We start from the raw sequence: 20,029 nt of genomic DNA, 5'->3' as shown, positions 1-20,029 counted from the left end.
TGAGTGCGGGCACATACTAGGGCGTCCGCCCGGGAGCGGGAGAGGCGAGGCGCCGGGAGGAGCGGGACAAAGGGCCGGGTGTGCACGGGGTGGGGTAACTGCGGGCTGCTGGAGGCACCGGAGACTTCGCCAGGGCCGTCTTCGGGGTTCCAGGACGCGGGCTGGGGGCCTGAAGGAGCTCTGGGGAGACAGCGAGGGCTGCAGGGCATTTGGATTCATGCAGTGTTACCCATGAAACTGATGGGGAAAGAAGATTTTGAGACTGCTGTCTTGAGTGCAGGATGTTGGTTGGGAAGCGAGAGAGCCGGCTCTCGGCAAGCTGTCCTTCGGCGGGGGCGATGGCTACACCCCCATGCACCCCCCATACACCACCACTACTTCTTTTCCTTGAGTTTTGCATATACGCGATTCCATCAAGTTCTGAACATTAATTTTTAACCCTGGGCATGTGATTGTGAACACACCTGAGCAAGCAAGAAAAGTGCAAAAGTGCAGCAAATACAGGCTGGGAAATAGAATCTTTTCTCTGGAGCCGTAGTGGATGCCCGTGTGTGTTCCGGGGGTGCTAACCCTAGACACTACATTCTCAACTAACAACAGTTGTTGTAAGCAAATAGTTCTTCTGCCTGTAGGCATTCACGAGTTAACTTTTAAATAAAAGTTTTCAAGTTTTAAAAGGAGCGGAAGAAGACTTGTTCAGATGAAGGAACACCACCACTCCCCTCCAGAATACAAATTAGGTTTGCTTTCCAGCACCTCAGAAGAAAGCAGCTGATAAAAATCCTGTTTGTTTTACTGCCCACTGGGCGACATCCGTAAGAATTCAGAAACTTAGTGTAGGTATTGGAACAGGGCTTGCTTCTCTCAGCTCCTGAAACTAAATCTGAGGGTTCCCTGTGCGCTCCTTAGGAGCAGGTAGACCAATGCCGGAATCCTCTTCACATGGTCATGTGAGAAAGAATTTATAGATGAAGTCAGCTGTGGCCAAAAGCCCTATGTCAAAGTAGTATCAGGATATTTATTGCATGTTGTTTCAAGATCCTACTCATGCATGAGGGTATTTGCAACAGGTTTATAACCGTGTCTACCATGAAGTCTGTCAGGAGTGGATTGGAGGTGAAGTGGGGAGAAGGAACTGAGAAAATGCCCCCAGAAGCCACTATGTTTATTTGTGAAAGCGTTTGCACCACATCTGCATATGAAAAGTTTTCCTCTGCAGTTTTCCTAGTTAAAGTCAAGTGGTAACTTGTCCTTTCTTGTGTCTAAACTGGGAAGGAAGCCTTTTTCCAAGGTAGCTAATATGGATCTCATTTTTGTAACACAACTTATTCAGCTGGATGGTGAATATGGATGCATTTTCTGGCTGTAGCGTAAGTGTCCATTAATATGTCTGAGAACATTTTTGTCCCCAGTCTGCAATGGTTAATAGTCTCAGGTTCTCCCACATATCTCTTCTCATAGATCCCTTAGGATTTCATCCACCAGGCATTATTCATGCCTAACTCCCACAGACTCCAGGGAATTTGTTTCTCATGTTCTCAACATTAGCAGGTTATTTTGCATTCTGTTCTTATTCGCGTGCCAGGTTTATCCCAGGCTCAATGTAGTTTACCTAAAATCCGATAGAGAAGAAGCTAAACTTCATTTGACCACAAGATTGTGTTTAGGGTTGCTGGACTTCTAAGTGCCTTGCAGTTTCCTGTACAAGACTGTAATTCTTAAACTATTATGTGATTAGGTCTGTTTTGCCTTAACAGGGTCTGTGACTCAGGAAAACGAGAACAAGCCTGACTGCAGAGTATTCACAGAGTTTGGTTCATTTTTATCCATTTGCTTTAGGATTTAGCATGGTTTCACTGTTCCATATCCCTGACCACTGATTCCATGGAAGACCCTTTGTCATCTCTCCAAATGGTGTCCAAAACCTGTATCTTTGCAAACGTTCCTGCCATTTCTTTCTGTCATTACTGTCTATAGCAGCTGCAGGAATTCACAATTTGTACAATAGAGAATACATGGCCTAAGGATTAGGTTTTCCCTCCCAGCACTTGTTTGCTATAGGAGTTAAATCATTCTCTCAAACAGTGGCCCTCTTGAGGAGACCTGTGTTGTTGCAGTTTTCAAGACTAAAGTGCCTTGCAGGAGATAGTAGTCACTGCACCCAGACTCCGAAGAGATTGTTGTTTGCATATCTGTTAAATGTGCGAAGTCCCACCACCAAGGGCCTATGAAGTGGCAGCATCCTCAAAAAGTATAAATATTTTCAGACAGTGGCTCATATTGAGTGATGGAGGGTGGAATGTGTAACCCATTTATGAATTAGATACCCAAAGCTGGAAAATGAATAGTTTCTGTATTACTAAGCATGGTGAAAAAATATTTTCTTACCTTCGTTTTCCATTCTTCCCTGCCAGTTAGGTAAAATGATGCACGGAAACACTTAGTTGGAAACCTTAGCAGATAATTTATGTATATGAGGAATCTTTATTCAGCAAAAGCTTATTCCTAGAGGTGAAACGTTACAGACCTAAATTTTCTTCATCCAGACTTAGGTAAAAGGAGAAGATTTGAAAATCTTCATTCCATTTTTAAGGTGTGAGTCTTTCAGGCAGCTCTGCAAGGATACGGTGATTCATTCATTTATGAGGGTGAGAGAGAATTTAAAATTATGTAACTCATTAGTTACCTTTCCAGGTGTGAGATTATGAATGTTTTCATTACATCTGTTTATACCTTAGACGAGTGTTTATGTTTAAATAAACAGGTATAGCACAGGCTTACCCAGCGTTTATACAAATGGGAGCAATAATTATTTGTCTTCTGAGAAATTAATCCATTATCATGTGAGTTGAGAAATTCATGTAAATCCACAAACCTAATTTTAAAGCGTCACAGTTGCGCATCATTTGTTTTGTTATTAATGAGGATGAGCCAGGGCAGGCTGCGAATGCCTCAGGAAAGACCCCTAATGGACAGGAGTGTTGTTTCTTCCTCAGGCTTTTCTTTGGGGCCTGTCTTAAGAGCATACACACCCAGCCATCCCTCCACTCCGTTCTTGAAAGCTGCCTTCTGCTGGAGTCACAATTTGTACAATAGAGAATATATGAACTAAAGATGAGGTTTTCCCTCCCGGCGCTTTTTTGCTATGGAGTTAAATCATTCTCTCAAACAGTGGTCCTCTTGCAGACTGATCAGGGAAATCTTGTCTGCCAGATAAGTGAGAGATTAGCGTGATACATTTTCCTTTTCCTTTCCCCCTCCTCTGCCTCCACCCTCCATAATTCCATGAATCAATGGTCCTGAGACATAAATGACAGTACAGACACTGTAGACAGCATCGTCCCCGACCTGGACTTCTGTAATTCTGGAAAATTATAAAATTAGGGAATCCTGGACCTGAAAAGACCAGAGCTAAAAAGACCAGCTAAAGAGACCGTCTGGTTGAGGATGCTATTCAGAAGAATTTCTAAACCACCCTAAACAAACATTTGGTAAAGGACTAAGCAACTTAAGAAGCTTGTAGCTTTAATACAGACATCAGTGTAAACCCATTTAAGGGCTTGAGAACCTACAGCTGTATCTTCTAATTTCTGATTAGATATTTTAAAAATATCTAAGCCTAATCCGTTCGAAATAATTTGACGGGAATTCGTTTCTAAAAGTCTGCATTCATTTCTAAATCTGAATTAAAGTGTTTTAAATGCAATTTTATAACTTTTAGGGTTACATGGAAGCTTTAAGCAAGATATATAATGCTGTCAGAACAAAGTCATCACACAAGTTAGTAAGTAGGGTTTAGTAATGTAGAGAACTTGGAAGCAGAGTTGCAAACTAATAGAAATTAGGACTTTTTGAGTCTCCGAAAAGTTTATTCTTCAAAGTTAAAGCTTCACACTGTCGTGTTGGGTTAGCAGTTTGTTTTGTTTTGTTTTGTTTTGTTTTGTTTTGTTTCTTATATATTGCTGGCTTCTCCTTCACTCCTGGCTAAATGAACAGAATTTAAGTTGTAAGAACTCTGAATTAGTCATATTCTATCATACAGCAGACTCTTTAGCATTCTCTAACAGGATTCTGTGATTCATAACTGATCGCAAAGGTTCTTGAGACATAATCATTCATCATTTTGCCAAAGAAGACATTTGCTCCTCTATATTGAGAGGTTGGAGTAAGGCTGTGGCTAATGAAAGAGGATATTGTAACTGCCATGTTCTTCATGCACATTGAAAATATTCTCTGTAGCTGATGGTAATACACAGTATAATACTACCTCATCTCCTACTCTGTCTCCCCCAAGAATCATATTTTAAAAACAAGAACACTTGGCAGCTTGGACCTCTGCATTCTGTGTTTTCTTTCTTAAGATAAGCTGAAGTAAAACTTGGCTTACCACGTCTGCTGCTCAATGTAAGCCACATTACCATTCCCCACATTACTCAAAGGGAGGAGAGGATGGTGCATTGGGGCCCAAGATACAGCCGTGTGGGAGATCTATTACTCCTCGTAGTCCATGTCACACTTGGCAGGGATTCTGGTGTGAGTGGGGCATTTGGTCACCTAGACAGCAACTTACATAGAGAAAAGGCTGCTCAAGTCCTAGATAAGCCCAAAGGATGAATCCTCAGCCAGTAGGTGGGAATAATCAGGCAGAACCATGCCCCACAGATCTCCTAAAGGGTTGTCGTCACCACACGCATCTCACTGCCCAGTTCTCCATTGGCGAGGAGGACTCAGCTAGTGTTGGCATCCCTTTCTAGTCCACTTAGAACCTTTAGTCTTGGCAGTACTCCCAACAAGCACATATAAACACATGTGTGCACATATGCAGGCGTCCCATGACTTCAAGGATTTAAAGAAATGTATGTCCTTCCTACAAAAGGGCTCAGGGACCCTTCCTATTTGGAAAGATGGAGACAAGTAGAGTTTCAAAGAATCAGGGAGTCCCAAGGAACTGGCTTTTCCAGGACCTTATTTCTTTCTTTTCCTATCCCTATTCTCCCTGACAGAAGTGGAAGCCAAGAGGAGTCAAGCAAAAAGGCCCCAGAGGTGGGTGGGGCACACACATAGTTTAGAAACACAGTGTGGATATTGGGAATGAGAATAGGCACACTCCCCTATAGTACGTCAGATCACTGGGATTTTCTAGTTTTATGTAAAAGGGAGCAAAAGGCACCCACAGTTGTCAGTAGATCTGTACTCTCAAACAGGAAGAGAATGAGAATAACAAAACAGTTTCTTCCTGACTTCTGCTGTGTTCTGAGAGCCTCCCGCGACCTACCCCTTCGGGCTCCTTGTTTTTGGATGCTTGGTTGTGAATGAGTTACCCTACCTGCTGAGTCAGCTTCTATTGATCCAGAAGTGTCAGAGCCACTGAGAGCCAACTGATGCTTAAACATTTACAAAAGCACTTTCAGTCTTCCTTCTTGTTGTTTTCATTGTGGGATGATTGATCTGGGCATTTAAACATACCTTGCAGTGTAAAAGCCAAACTTCTTCATTTAATACACACAGCCCTTCAGAATCTAGCTCTTGCCTGCTGCCTCCACCACTTCCTCTACTCCACCCTTGTTGAGCTCAGTGTGATTCCCAAAATTACTCACATGGTTGCATGTTGCTGTGCCCTTGCACAGACTCTTGTTTCCCTTCCCTAAGTATCCCCTTCTATCTTATGTTATCAGACTTCTTTTCAACTTCAGTACCCATCTGAAACATCAGGTGATGCCTGGAAAATTTCTAGGGCAATTTGTTCATTTAGAGGGTAAATTTAAATTACACAGCTTACTGAATGACCGAGGCATCAAGGAGGGACAACTCCACAGTGTCACCTTTACTAGGACTCCTATTGCTTCTAAACGATGGGTGCATTTGCCAAATTATACATTTGGTCCTCTATATTGAGAGGTTGGAGTGAGGCTGTGGCATATTATTTCTCAAGCATCACTTACCCTAGAAGGCCTCTCTTGTTCTTACTCCCACAACTGGCCTCAAGCTCTTTCTCTGAGCTACCACATCATCCATGTACATCATTGTCATAAGCAGTCAGCACGCAACATTCATTCACTTTTCCATTAATACAAGCATCCATTTAACAAATCTTTGTTAAGTGTTAGCACATGCCCAAATTTAAGGGATTTAGCTGGGAATACAGATACAAACAACTGAAAAAGTAACCAATGGCAACAGTCATAGTGTTATAGCTGATGCAACATTAGAGCTTTAGATATTGACAAAGATCCTGGTAGTGTATGACATAATCCAAAGGAAGAAGGAATATTTTATTAGAAGCCTAGCCACTCTGGAACTCAATATATATAATAGTAAAGGTTGTTGTAAATTCAAAGCAAAAAACAAAACAAAAACAAAAAATCTCATACCCTTTCTCAAATGCACCATCATTTAAAAACCATAGGAGTGGTGGTAATTGTGACACTGTGGAGCGGTCCTCCTTTGATGTCTCAGTCACTCAGTAAGCCATGTAATTTAAATTGACCCTCTGAGTGAGCTCTGAGAAGTTGCTCTGAAAATATCCAAGTACATGTTACAATGAGAATGAGAGAAGCAGGAGGGAAAGGCAGGGGCATCAGGAAGGTAGAAGAGAAGGAGGTTTAGAATCAAGCACAAAGAGGGCTCAAAATCACATGGAAATTGGGGCTAGTCAGTCAATTAGCCAGGGGACTAATGACTTTATGTATGCTGCTCTGTAGTCTACCATCATTAGGGGCATCTTAAACATAGAAAAAAAGGAACACCCAATTTCACTTCAGGCACCCAGCCACAGGAACGTTCCTCAGGTCGAGCCTTTGCATTGAAAGTGAGACCGTTATCTAAGGATTCCTCTCCACACCCTGATTCCTGAGGAGGGTTCAAAGACAGAAACAATGACAGGCCTGTTGCTGGGCTTTGCTGTCTGCAGTAAATGAATGTTCAGCCCTTGCCCTCCTGACCTGCTTGTCTCTGTTTCTACAGAACAGTGCTCGGCATGGCAGGGATTCCAGGGCTCCTCTTCCTTCTCTTCCTTCTGCTCTGTGCTGTTGGACAAGTGAGCCCTTACAGTGCCCCCTGGAAACCCACTTGGCCTGCATACCGCCTCCCTGTCGTCTTGCCCCAGTCTACCCTCAGTTTAGCCAAGCCAGACTTTGGAGCCGAAGCCAAATTGGAAGTATCTTCTTCATGTGGACCCCAGTGTCATAAGGGAACTCCACTGCCCACTTATGAAGAGGCCAAGCAATATCTGTCTTATGAAACGCTCTATGCCAATGGCAGTCGCACGGAGACACAGGTGGGCATCTACATCCTCAGCAGTAGTGGAGGTGGGGCCCAACACCGAGACTCAGGGTCTTCAGGAAAGTCTCGGAGGAAGCGGCAGATTTATGGCTATGACAGCAGGTTCAGCATTTTTGGGAAGGACTTCCTGCTCAACTACCCTTTCTCAACATCAGTGAAGTTATCCACAGGCTGCACCGGCACCCTGGTGGCAGAGAAGCATGTCCTCACAGCTGCCCACTGCATACACGATGGAAAAACCTATGTGAAAGGAACCCAGAAGCTTCGAGTGGGCTTCCTGAAGCCCAAGTTTAAAGATGGTGGTCGAGGGGCCAATGACTCCACTTCAGCCATGCCCGAGAAGATGAAATTTCAGTGGATCCGGGTGAAACGCACCCATGTGCCCAAGGGTTGGATCAAGGGCAATGCCAATGACATCGGCATGGATTATGACTATGCCCTCCTGGAACTCAAAAAGCCCCACAAGAGAAAATTTATGAAGATTGGGGTGAGCCCTCCTGCTAAGCAGCTGCCAGGGGGCAGAATCCACTTCTCTGGTTATGACAATGACCGACCAGGCAATTTGGTGTATCGCTTCTGCGACGTCAAAGATGAGACCTATGACCTGCTCTACCAGCAATGTGATGCCCAGCCAGGGGCCAGCGGGTCTGGGGTCTATGTGAGGATGTGGAAGAGACAGCAGCAGAAGTGGGAGCGAAAAATTATTGGCATTTTTTCAGGGCACCAGTGGGTGGACATGAATGGTTCCCCACAGGATTTTAACGTGGCTGTTAGAATCACTCCACTCAAATATGCCCAGATTTGCTATTGGATTAAAGGAAACTATCTGGATTGTAGGGAGGGGTGACGCCATGTTCCTTCCTGGCAGCAGTTAAGAGTCTTCATAGACTTATTTTAGGAGAAGCCAAATTGTTTTTTGTCATTGGCGTGCACACGTGTGTGTGTGTGTGTGTGTGTGTGTGTGTAATATGTCATATAATCTTTTACCTAATTTCTTAAAATTGCAAGATGACTGGCTTTATTATTTGAAAACCGGTTTGTGTATCATACCATATATCATTTAAGCAGTTTGAAGGCATACTTTTGCATAGAAATAAAAAAATACTGATGTTTGGGGCAATGAGGAATATTTGACAATTAAGTTAATCCTTCACATTTTTGAAAACTTTGATTTTTATTTCATCTGAACTTGTTTCAAAGGTTTATATTAAATATTTGGCATACAAGAGATATGAATTCTTATATGTGTGCATGTGTGTTTTCTTCTGAGATTCATCTTCGTGGTGGATTTTTTCGTTTTTTTCTCCAGTGCCTGATCATTGATGCTTCCATAAGGTAGTGTTCCTATTTAGGAACTTTGACAACATTTGTTAAGAAGTTAGAATATTTTGGGTTTAAGGCATTTGCACAGTAGTCTTTGAACAGTAAAACAATGTGTTGACTATACTGATACACATATTAAACTAAACCTTATAGTAAACCAGTATCCCAAGCTGCTTTTAGTTCCAAAAATAGTTTCTCTTCCAAAGGCTGTTGCTCTGCTTTGTAGGAAGTCTTGCAGATGGCCCTCCCAACTTTAAAGTCATACCAGAGTGGTCAAGACAGTTTAGCCCAACTCTTCCACTTAACAGGATTTCATTCACGTTTCTGGAACTAGCTATTTTTCAGAAGACAATAATCAGGGCTTAATTAGAACAGGCTGTATTTCCTTCCAGCAAACAGTTGTGGTCACACTAAAAACAATCATAGCATTTTACCCCTGGATTATAGCACATCTCATGTTTTATCATTTGGATGGAGTAATTTAAAATGAATTAAATTCCAGAGAACAATGGAAGCATTGCTTGGCAGATGTCACAACAGAATAACCACTTGTTTGGAGCCTGGCACAGTCCTCCAGCCTGATCAAAAATTATTCTGCATAGTTTTCAGTGTGCTTTCTGGGAGCTATGTACGTCTTCAATATGGAAACTTCTCTCTCTCATTTATAGTAAAAATACTTGGAAGTTACTTTAAGAAAACCAGTGTGGTCTTTTCCCCACTAGCTTTAAAAGGGCCCCTTTTGCTGGAATGCTCGAGGTTATAGATAAACAATTAGGTATAATAGCAAAAATGAAAATTGGGAAAATGCCAAAATGGATCAGAATCATGCCTTCCAATAAAGGTCTTTACAAATGTTTTATCAATATTATCAAATTACAGCATATAAAGAAAATACTTGGACTTACTGTATGTTTTTATTTTATGGCTCTCAGCCTAAGTAAGCACTTCTTTCTAAATGTATCAGGGAGAAAAAAGCAAATGGACTACAAGGCACATGTTTGCTGTTCTTCCACCCCAGGTAAACCTGCATTGTAGCAATTTGTGAGGACATTCAGATGGAGCAGGGTCACTTAGACATTCTCCAGGGCTTTCTTGAGCTTTTTGGAAGGATAATTCTGATAAGGCACTCAAGGAATATACAACCACAGTGCTTTCTTCAAATCATATAAGAAATACTATGCATAGCAAGGAGATGCAGAGCCGCCAGGAAAATTCTGAGTTCCAATACATTTTTCTTTGGAATCTAACAGGAATCTAGCCTGAGGAAGAAGAGAGGTCTCCATTTCTATGTCTGGTATTTGGGGGTTTTGTTTGCTTAGTGAAAAAAAGCTCACTGAACACCAAGACCAGAATGGATTTTTTTAAAAAATAGATGCTCCTTTTATGAAGCACCTTGATTCCTTGATTGTGATTTTTTGCAAAGTTAGACAATGGCACAAAGTCAAAATGAAATCAATGTTTAGTTCACAAGTAGATGTAATTTACTAAAGTATGATACACCCATATGCTGTATACAGCTTAACTCATAGAACCGTAAAAGAAAATTGTAAAATAATTCAACATGTCCATCTTTTTAGTGATAGTAAAAGAAAGCATGGTATTAAACTATCATAGTAGTTGACAGAAAAAGAAAAAAGGACTCATGGCGTTATTAATGTAATGAGTGCTTTACATGTATTAGTTATACACATTAGAAGCATATTTGCCTAGTTCGGCTAGTAGAACCACGTTTCCCAAAGTGTGCAGGTAAACACTCATGCCTTACGATTTTCTACCAAAAGTAAAAAGGGTCATATTAAGTCAGAAGAAGATGCCTCTTCATTTTCCCTCTCTTTATCAGAGGTTCGCATGCCTGTCTGCACATTAAAAGCTCTGGGAAGACCTGTTGTAAAGGGACAAGTTGAGGTTGTAAAATCTGCATTTAAATAAACATCTCTGATCACAAAACCCTTGTTTTCTCATATAATGCCTATGAGCAATCTGGTGTTCTAATAAACACATTCTGGAGATCTCTGTAACAGCCTTTTCGTTGAGGTGATAATGTAGAAAGAATGATGAGTCCAAGTGGGGTCAGGTGGCTTTAGGGTTTAACCAGACCCTGTAACCAGGATTTGGAAGTCTTCACAGCGTGAAATTAGAAATAATAAATTTGAAAATTATCAGTCGCTGAGAATCAGAAGTTTGTGGCAGAACTGGGGACACATATTTTACATAGACTTTACTCTAAATTTCGAATTTTGGAAAGGAGCTGGTGTTTTTAAAAGGTGGGGAATTAGCCTTAAAGAGGTAAAGAAATATGAGCCAGTAAATGGCAGAGTTGTATGTGTATCCTTTCTTTTTATTGTTTTTGGACCAAAAAGGGATTGAAATATCAAGGTCATGCTCCCAATTCCCTGTTCTTTTGTAGCTCAGTCTACCTGCTTGGGGAGATAGGAAACACCCGGTGATGCCTGGATCATGTATTCAAGGAATCACTCTTTCCCTAACAAACCCTACAGGAAGTCTTTAACTCAGAACTTGTTAAGGATGACTAAGCCTGTCCTGGAATGATGACTCTAGGCTACTTTCTGCTAACTGAAGGGTAAATGGCAGCCATCCAGGGAATTCAGAGGAATTCTGACAGTGATCCCCAACACTAAGGGCTTCCTTCTTACTTTGCCTGGGTTCTACTGCTATTCATGTCTGCACTTTCTTTGTTCTTGTCATGAACCAGCTCAAGTATACCTTGAAGTTGCCTCTAACCATTGATTTCTATGGATGTTTGATAAGGCAGCCATTTCATTTATTCAGAATGGGATTCTTTTGAGAATGCTATGAATAATGAAGCTGGGGCAGCAGCTGTAAGCCAGGTATGTTTTGGCCAACAAGCATGTTTGGTCACCTAATTATTAACCTTTCAAAGCACTGTATAGAGTGCAGACTGGCAGCCATCCTTGCTAATCTAGGAACAAAGGTGGGGCTGCAACTCCCTGTGTTTCTCCTCTCTGGGCTTCCATTGTGATTCCTGTGATACCTTCTTTGCCTGGCTCGGCATTCTGAGGGCCTCCAATAGGGGAAGGGCATTTAAAAATCCTTTCGATGGGATGGGGTCATCGTATATACATAGACATGGGGCCATTTCTGGAAGATCAACAACACATCTGTTTTTAGTCTGGGGTTCCCCCCAGAGGAGGAAATAAACCAGCTTCCAGAACAAGAGTAAACAGGGGTTGGCTGGGCATGGTGGCTCATGCCTGTAATCCTAGCACTTTGGGAGGCCGAGGAAGGTGGATCACTTGAGGTGAGGAGATCCAGACTAGCCCTGCTAACATGGTGAAACCCCATCTCTACTAAAAATACAAAAATTGGCCAGGCATGGTGGCACATGCCTGTAGTCCCAGCTACTAGGGAAGCTAAGGCAGGAGAATCGCTTGAATCTAGGAGTCGGTGGTTGCAATGAGCCAAAATTATGCCACTGCACTCCAGCCTAGGCAACAGAGTGAGACTCTGTCTCAAAAAAAATTTTTTTTTTAATTTTAAAAAAAGGGTAAACAGGATTGAGAGCTGAGATAGCAGCCTGGTATGGGAAGATGATGGCCTTGGAGTTGGGCAGACTGATTCCATAGTTGCCTAGTTCCTTATGGCAAATAAATCCCAATGCAGTGTGGTTTAAAATTTAAACCCTTCATATGACTTAAAGATCCTCCGTCTTCTGGGTTATAGCTTCTCAGTGGGCTCGGTTGAAGCTGAGGAAGAGAGAAAGGAGACAGGCATCTTTATCTGACTCACTGCGATGATGTTCTCTCTTCATTGCTTGCTGTTTCTCAGATAACACCAGCTCTTCTACCCTCTTTAGCCCTTACCTGTGGTGATATAACCCTCTGTCTCCTGCTTTTGGGGGCACCTTTATCTAACAGATAGCTCTCTCAAATACACAGCCAGCAAGATGCTTCAAGCCCAGTCATCTTGTTTCCTATTTGCATAACCCACAAGAAACTCATAGGCTTGCTACACCTGTGTGTTAGTGGCTCATTGAGAATTTGGGAGGGAATATGTTTGAGCCTCAACAAACTGAAGTGCAAGGGCCCCTGGCAGTAGCAAACTCATTCTGTTTAAGAGACAGCTGGGGAAGAGTTCAAAAAGCTAGATTCCAGCCAGCTCATATAGAAATTAAGGATTCTGGTAAGGTCTTTTTAATTCATCTTACTTGCTGGGGGATACAGTCAAAGGACTTTAAGTAGGAGCCCTGGTGGGGCCTCATCAGGACCGACTTATCCATGAAGGGACAGTGGGCACAGTGCCTGGGGCCCACAGTAGTTTTAGGCATCACACAGAAATATTTTAACTTATTTTAAAATCAGAAGAAGAAAGTGAATTTTTAAGCCTAATAAAATGTGCTAATATAATGTTAATATATTTATCTCTGTATTAACAGTCATAAAATACAGTTTTTAATATTTTTAATGGAGGAGGAGCCTTATGAAGCCAAAAGTGCTTAGGGCCCACAAAAATCACAGTGCAGCCCTGAAACTCATTTATATTTTACAATATCTCTTTGGATGATAAATAGAGAATGGATTTTAGGCAGTGGCAAGGGGAAAACTAGTAATCCAGGTAAGAAATGGCAGTGGCTTTGACTATGGAAGTAGAGGATATTGAATAGTGGTCATATCTGGAAGAGTATATATTTGAAAGTAGAGCCATCATGAATAGGTGTGGTAAAGGGGGAATCAAGAATGACTGCTTGGCTTGGGGCCTAAGCATCCAGGCAATTCCAAGTGCCATTTGCTGAGATGAGAAAGACTAAAGGAAGAGAATTAGATTCTGCTGTGGAAATGAAAACCAATAATTCCTGTGTCAGTAGTGTTAGGTTTCAGTTGTCTAGTGGCCACCCAAATGCCAATGTCAAATGAACTATAGGATCTCTGATTGTGAAGCTCAGTAGAAATATCTCAAATGTACTTGTAGATGGTATTTAAACCACAGAGAGATAATATCACCTGGGGAGAGAATGAGGCTTGAGAGGAGAAGAAGGCTGAGGACTGAGTCCCAGTCTACCAACATTTAGTAGAAGAGGAGGAGGGTTCAGTAGAAGAGGAGGAGGAAGAGGAGGAGAAGGAGGAGGAGGCAGTAAGGAAGCTGGTAAGAAGCCACCAAAAAGGTTGAGGACAAAGAGGAAAATGTAGCCTCAAAGAAACCAAGAGAAAAAAGTTGGAAGCCAAGTTGAGGAAGGGGAGACAAAGGGTGGGACAAGATCAGATTGCACTTCAGGCTATGTTTAGAAATGTCCCTCTGGCTATGGTGGGAAAGATGGGGTGGAAGGCAGGAGACCAGAGAGGAGTCTGTCTAGTCCTCCAAGCCCCAGCTGTTTTCATGACAAGCAGAACCTTGCCTTGTGTATCTCTGTGCACCCACCATGCAAGCATGGGGCACTGTGCACCAGCTATGCTTATCATGCCTGTGAATGAGGGATTGATTAACTGAATCCTCCAGGGACACTTGGGACAGCTGTGCCCACAAGAAGAGCAAGAACCCAGGCATCAATGGGGTGGTGCAAACATGGGCTCAGGGAGGCCCCCTGCCATCCCCTCCTGCCTGGAATAATGTTTTCTGAGAGGCAGAAAGTGCAGGGTGACTCTTCAGTGTGGTATTTGTCTATGTGTGTATCAAGTGTGTAAAAATACTGAGTGCTCTCTTAGTCTTGATTTATCACTGCCCCTTGTCTTTGGGCTATTAAAAGGACTAAGGCCCTCTCTTCCATAAAGAGCAAGAACAGCTTTGAGAAGTGTCAAGTTCCAATCCAGTGAAGAAAGACTGAAGTGTTTGCCTTGGAGAGAATGAGGAGAGTCTCAGGAAATGAAATAAACAGACAAAGGGGCTAGAATCCGAGCAGCAGCCATGGAAACAGCAGCCGATTCTTGCCATCCAATGAGCTATCTTCTCAGGATGGCCTTGCCTGGCTATCTTCTCTGAAGTTCAATGCTCCTCAGCCTCTTCTTCGGGCAGTTCTTATTGCCCTTCCCTGTTTTTTTTGTCCTGCTCTGCACTTATCACTAACTCTGTTATATTTATGTATTTGTCCTCTGCCACTAGAATGTAATTTCATGAGGACAGAGGTTTTTGTCTGTTGTGTCCACAATTAGTATAGTGCCTGGCATGTAGGTTCTCAATAAATAATGTTATTCAAATGGATGATTGAATGAATGATCCCAGATGGTTTATATAACCCAGAAAATGATGACTTAGGATTACTTGAGCTTGGATATTCCTTGGGTCCAAACACATCCCAGAATAAAACTCTTGTGGTGTTTTGTATGTATTCTGTTCTATTCTAGCATGTGTTACATTGCTGTTGTTATTTATGTGTCTGTCTCTCCTACTAGACTATGAGCCTTGCAAGAGCAGGGGCTGAGTTCTGTTCTTCTCTGTCTTCCTTTATCTATCCCGTGGTCTATCACAGGAATTATTTGTGAGAAAATGAGTGTCTGTCTGTCTTGACCTGTCATGACAGAGATCCTTTCCCACATCTCACAGGCAACAAGCTAGAGTTCAGTGCTATCTATCACCTCCTCTCCAGCTCCCCTGCCACTGCCCTGATTTCACCTTGATTTTTCTCCTTTAACTATGACAGCAGATTCCAAATCGGATTCTGAGCCTCCCAGCTCACCCATACCTGCCCAAGACATGTTCTGAAGCAAAGACATGATCAGGCCCCTCCCCTATGTTTCCTATTGACTAGATGCTGGTTACTAGAGAAGTTTAGTTTTCTTAGCCTTGAATCCATGACCCATCCAATATAGTGATCAGATTTATCCCCCATTGCTTTCCAGAGTCACATAACCTGGCGTCTAGCCAAGTTGCACCAAACGCATCTGTGTTTTCAACCCTCTCTCATTGCTCAAGCTCTTCTACCCTCTGGCTAGGTTGCCCTTCCTCCATCTCTTCAATTAGTCAATCAGTCAGTTATTCATTCAGCAAATGCCCTCAAGCCCACCTCGGTGCCAGTCACTGTGTTCACACTGGGGCTGCAGAGATGACTGAGATACATCCCTGTGCTCAGGGTTGTTTATGTGTCTTCTCCTTTTGAGGTCACTGTAGTCATGACTCTTGCTGTACCTCCCAGAGTGATGAGGCTCAGTAACTACTGTCTCCACAAAATATCTTGGCTTCAGTACAATGGAATTGCCACTTTGTAAATTGAATAAGTTGAGTGTTTCCCATACATTTTAATAAATCTTTGAGTTACCATCCTGCCTGATTATTACATTTCCTTTCTTGGATTTATTAATACTTGCCCCACATCCAGTTCCCTGATAGAAAATGCCATGTTTGGTAAACTACTATAGCCCCAAGCATGACTAATATCCTCTGTGGATAAGGCATTCTGGGACATAAGGACACTGTTTTTTTAAAGTGACAGGTTTTACTACTCCAGGATGATTTCCAGACCAGCTGAACACAGAGTTGGAATAGAAATGCCACCATTTTGCCTTTCTACTCTCACAGAAAAAAAAATGTGTTCATTGAGTATAACATAATATCAGGAAGAATTCATTCAATTCCTTCATTATATCTTTACCAATCAGCCTCTTTATGCTTTGTTTTGTTCTTCAAGCTGTTTAGTGTCCCAAATTCTCTTCACTCTATTTGTCTGAGTTCTTGAAAATTGTAAAATCCTATGAAGATTCATCTGCAAAAAAGTTTAAATTGAAAATCTAATTATTTATAAGACCCACTTTTGTGAAAGAATAATACATAATGATCATGTTTCAGTCTAAAAATCTGGACATTTATAGTTGTGATCAGATTTATTTACATTCTATATTTTTTGAAATGGCCTATTTTTCCTTGAAAAATATAGTTTTTGAGGGGCAAGAAAACCTTTTTTGTGATTTTTTAAATTACCTTCTAACTGAGCTTCTGTTTCCCTCATGCTTTCTATTTCATGAATAGTATATTTTGGATCATATTTTTCTTGACTCTGGAACTTCCTGTAACTTTTTATATGGTGTTTCTTTTAGATACTGTTTTAAAAACTTTTTCTTTTGAAATGTGTCAATCTGTCCAGAGAATTAAGTTAATGGTGTGCCTATTTTTAAACTCTTTAGATAGCTATAGTTGAAAAGACAAAAACAAAGCGAGAAATTATGTGACTACAGATAGAACTTTTCCAAATGGCTGACTGATATTTTTGAGACAAAATTCCATACTTTTATTGAAACACCTATATTTCTGGCTCATGGCTTGTCACTGTATTCTGGAAGTAAGACAAAGAGGCTTGTCTAGCGGACCTGAACACCAATTAGAGTTTCTTTTCAAGAGTATCACTATTCAGCTCTCCTGTTTGCCACTGGCCAGTTGACTTTTTATAGCCAGTGAAAATCCATCCAAGAATCCTGCAGTTTCTTCATGAACTTGTTCTTGTAATGAATTTACATTATGTTCAGATCATTCATTTATGAAACCAACAAGCATGTCTTGAGTACCTGTTATGTGCCAGATACTTTTATGAATGATTTACATATATTAATTCATTCACTCCCCACTACAAACCTATGAAGGAGGCATTGATTTTGTATCTATGTCAGAGAGGGGCTAATTGAAACAAAGTAACTTGCCAAAAACACACAGCTAGAAATGGGATCCATATTTTAGTAGTCTGCCTTGGGAGTTCATGCTCTGATTCTACTAATAGCAAGGTGCCATGAGACTACCAAGAATGTAGCAACTAACCATGCCTCCAGATTGGGAGACAGAAGCCTCAGGGAAGATAAATACAGAACAAGAGATGTTTGATCCTTGATCAAGATGCTTAATCCTTGATTTAATCCCTGTTAGCAACTGATGAGCACATACTAAATTACCTGCAAAGAAGATATACCAGAAAAAAATATGTGCACATATCTGCAAAGCTGTATTACATACCCAAAAACTTTGTATCATCAGTACAACTGTAAAAAAAATCCTGTGTGATTTGATTCATTTACACATGCTAACCAAATATTTTCAGATTTCCTTTATGCTGTGCCACATCATATGTATCATTAATTGAAATCTATTTTGAATGGCCAACATTCAGAAGTTTCTCGAGTGCCTAGGGGGCATCTAAATTTTTAAGACACACTGTTGTTCCGACCATTGTTTTTCATTATAACATGATTCTGATCAATTTGTGTTTAATAAGTGTTTCTGACCATTGAGGAAGACCTTTCCTTTCTAAATCAACACGAAACTTGAAAAAATAAATCAAAACTTTGAAATATCACCTTGTTCTGTAGATTCAGACTAAATGATCTCAGATTTCTTCATGTGTTGGAAAATGTACTTAAAAAAAAACTTTCCCCAAGGCGTCTTCTTTGCCAACTGGACTGACTTTTGCTCATTCTTGGATTGCCCCCTAGTGGTTTATTTAACTTATGACTGTTTCCCAGATGCTCCTGGGCAACTCGTGGTTGCTTTGAATTTGCTTTTAGTTTGATCCTTTCCACACTTTCTCCCATTTGCACAGAGGGGCTTCTAAAGACAGTGTCTTTGAATGAGAGTGAGCAATGTGCAAAGTGGCCCAAACACTTAGTAGTAATCAATACATGCTATTAATGATGGTGGTGAAATCCTTCTTTCAAGTTTGTTCTCTTACTTTTTTTCTTTGTGCTGTTTTTAACTTTGCCCACTCTTTACTTTCTTCCCTCTGTTAACATCCTACTGGAGTGGTGCCGGGTAATCTGGTGGCACAGGATGACTTACAGGCAATGCTGTGTCTTGAAAAAGCCAATTAGGAATGCTGAATGCTGCTGGGCGGGCGTCCCATGCTCTCACCCATATAACAAGTCAGCACTCCATAGGCCTCAGTCAGACCCAGACTTCTTGGCTCCTTCTCGGTAGCTGAGGCTATGACTCGCTGGTCCAGACACTTAAGCATCATCCAAATCGCAAGAAAAATCTTTGAGTTTCTGTAGAAAGCCAGCAAGAGGCCCAGCCAGCATCACAGACCTGACACTCTGCAGAACTCTGGGTCCAGGCCACCTGCACCAATTAGAGCAGAACCAAGACATTCAGTGCAACATGCATTATTAATCCAAAACCTTTTTCAATAAGAAAAAAGCCAATTATTGGCTCAATTTTTTTTTAGAGAGAGAAAACAGCTACACTGCTATATATAATTTAGCAACTTAGTTTAGTCTCTCAATATTTAGTAAGTTTGTTTAAAAATTACCATTTCCATTGGTTTATAGTGACATGAATATAAATCCATAAATCCATTTCAGAGTCTACATTCCTTTCACTGTGAACATAAGGCTTCTTAAAAGCTAATTGTGGGATGGGGAACAGTAATGACTGTGGCTGGTGAGCACTGTTGAAAGCCAAAAGGACTGGCAGGTTTGGAAAGGCATACACGATATATACACACACTCTCAGTATACTACTGTTCCCCACAGTTTTGCTGTACATTCTTGTCTCAAAAGATGGTATAAATTATTCCCTTAAATTTGAAAAAAACAATTAAGATGAATACATTTTCATCTTCATTTCAAAATAACCCTTTTAAATATAAAAAGTTCCTCATGTTTGTTAAATCTGTTCAAATGTTGAATTTAAACACTTTCTTCACAACATGTACAATGTTTTCAGCCTTAGTGCTGAAAACAATCAGTTTGGCAATAAGATCTCCAGTGCTTTATCAAAAATGGCATTCAATAGATTATAAGACTGATAAATCTGCATTTGAATCAGTCTTACCACAATGAATTAAAACAAAGTCCAAAAAATGTATGACTATTCATCAACACCCTTGGAACCTATCAGTTATTGCTAATAATCTCCCACGTGCATATAATTCAAACACAAACTTTGTGAGGAGAGGGTGGAAAATAAATACTACAGTATTTCTTCAATTTTATTTAATGCTGGCTAGCTGGTTAAATGAAAGATTAATATTACTAACAGGAAGAGTCAAACTATTTTAAGGACTGTTTTCTAGGAACAATTTTGCAAAACAAAGATAAGCAAGACCCTATGCAAATACATTTTCTTGTAGTGTAATGTAATTGCTAGTATGAGGTATAATCTGCAAGCAATTAATACAAATATAAATAGGTATAAGCCACCACTAACTCACAGTCTGGTGAAAAGCTTCTCAGCTAAGGTAGTTTGAGGATAAGGTTAAGGGAAACGAGAAAGGGTGGACAGGGCAGGTTTCCAGTGGGGTCATTTATGTGCCTTATCATTATCATCATCCTGTATGCACCAGTCCATTGTTGCAGAAAGGTAAATCCTTTCCAAGTATGTTCTTTATGTAGCACAGTAAAATTATTTAAGTATTACTCATGCTTCATTTGCATTTGTATTTAGATATATACATAATTATATATGCATATCAAAAACTATAAACAGAATTTTAAAACAGTTTATCTCATTTGAGGAAAGTTAACAGGTAAGACAAAACTAC

At 40.9% G+C, this 20,029-nt stretch overlaps 1 protein-coding gene across 2 annotated transcripts in view; it reads left to right on the top strand.

Moving 5' to 3' along the window:
* PRSS23 (protease, serine, 23) overlaps window positions 1-10,551 on the top strand; it is a 20,205-nt gene extending 9,654 nt beyond the window's left edge. Inside the window, exons 1-2 of one of the 2 annotated variants that reach the window (XM_011984907.1) lie at window positions 6,967-7,120; window positions 7,217-10,551. In XM_011984907.1, the coding sequence (XP_011840297.1) occupies window positions 6,977-7,120; window positions 7,217-8,128 (1,056 nt within the window). In that variant the 5' untranslated portion in view covers window positions 6,967-6,976 and the 3' untranslated portion in view covers window positions 8,129-10,551. Of the gene's footprint in view, window positions 1-6,963 lie in introns of those variants that run through there. The other variant, XM_011984906.1, reaches the window with a different exon arrangement.
* The last annotated feature ends 9,478 nt before the right edge of the window (window positions 10,552-20,029 follow it).

The sequence above is a fragment of the Mandrillus leucophaeus genome, unplaced genomic scaffold, assembly GCF_000951045.1.
Source record: "Mandrillus leucophaeus isolate KB7577 unplaced genomic scaffold, Mleu.le_1.0 Scaffold276, whole genome shotgun sequence".
Classification (NCBI taxonomy): Eukaryota; Metazoa; Chordata; class Mammalia; order Primates; family Cercopithecidae; genus Mandrillus; species Mandrillus leucophaeus.
This window is presented reverse-complemented; position numbering and strand designations above follow the sequence as displayed.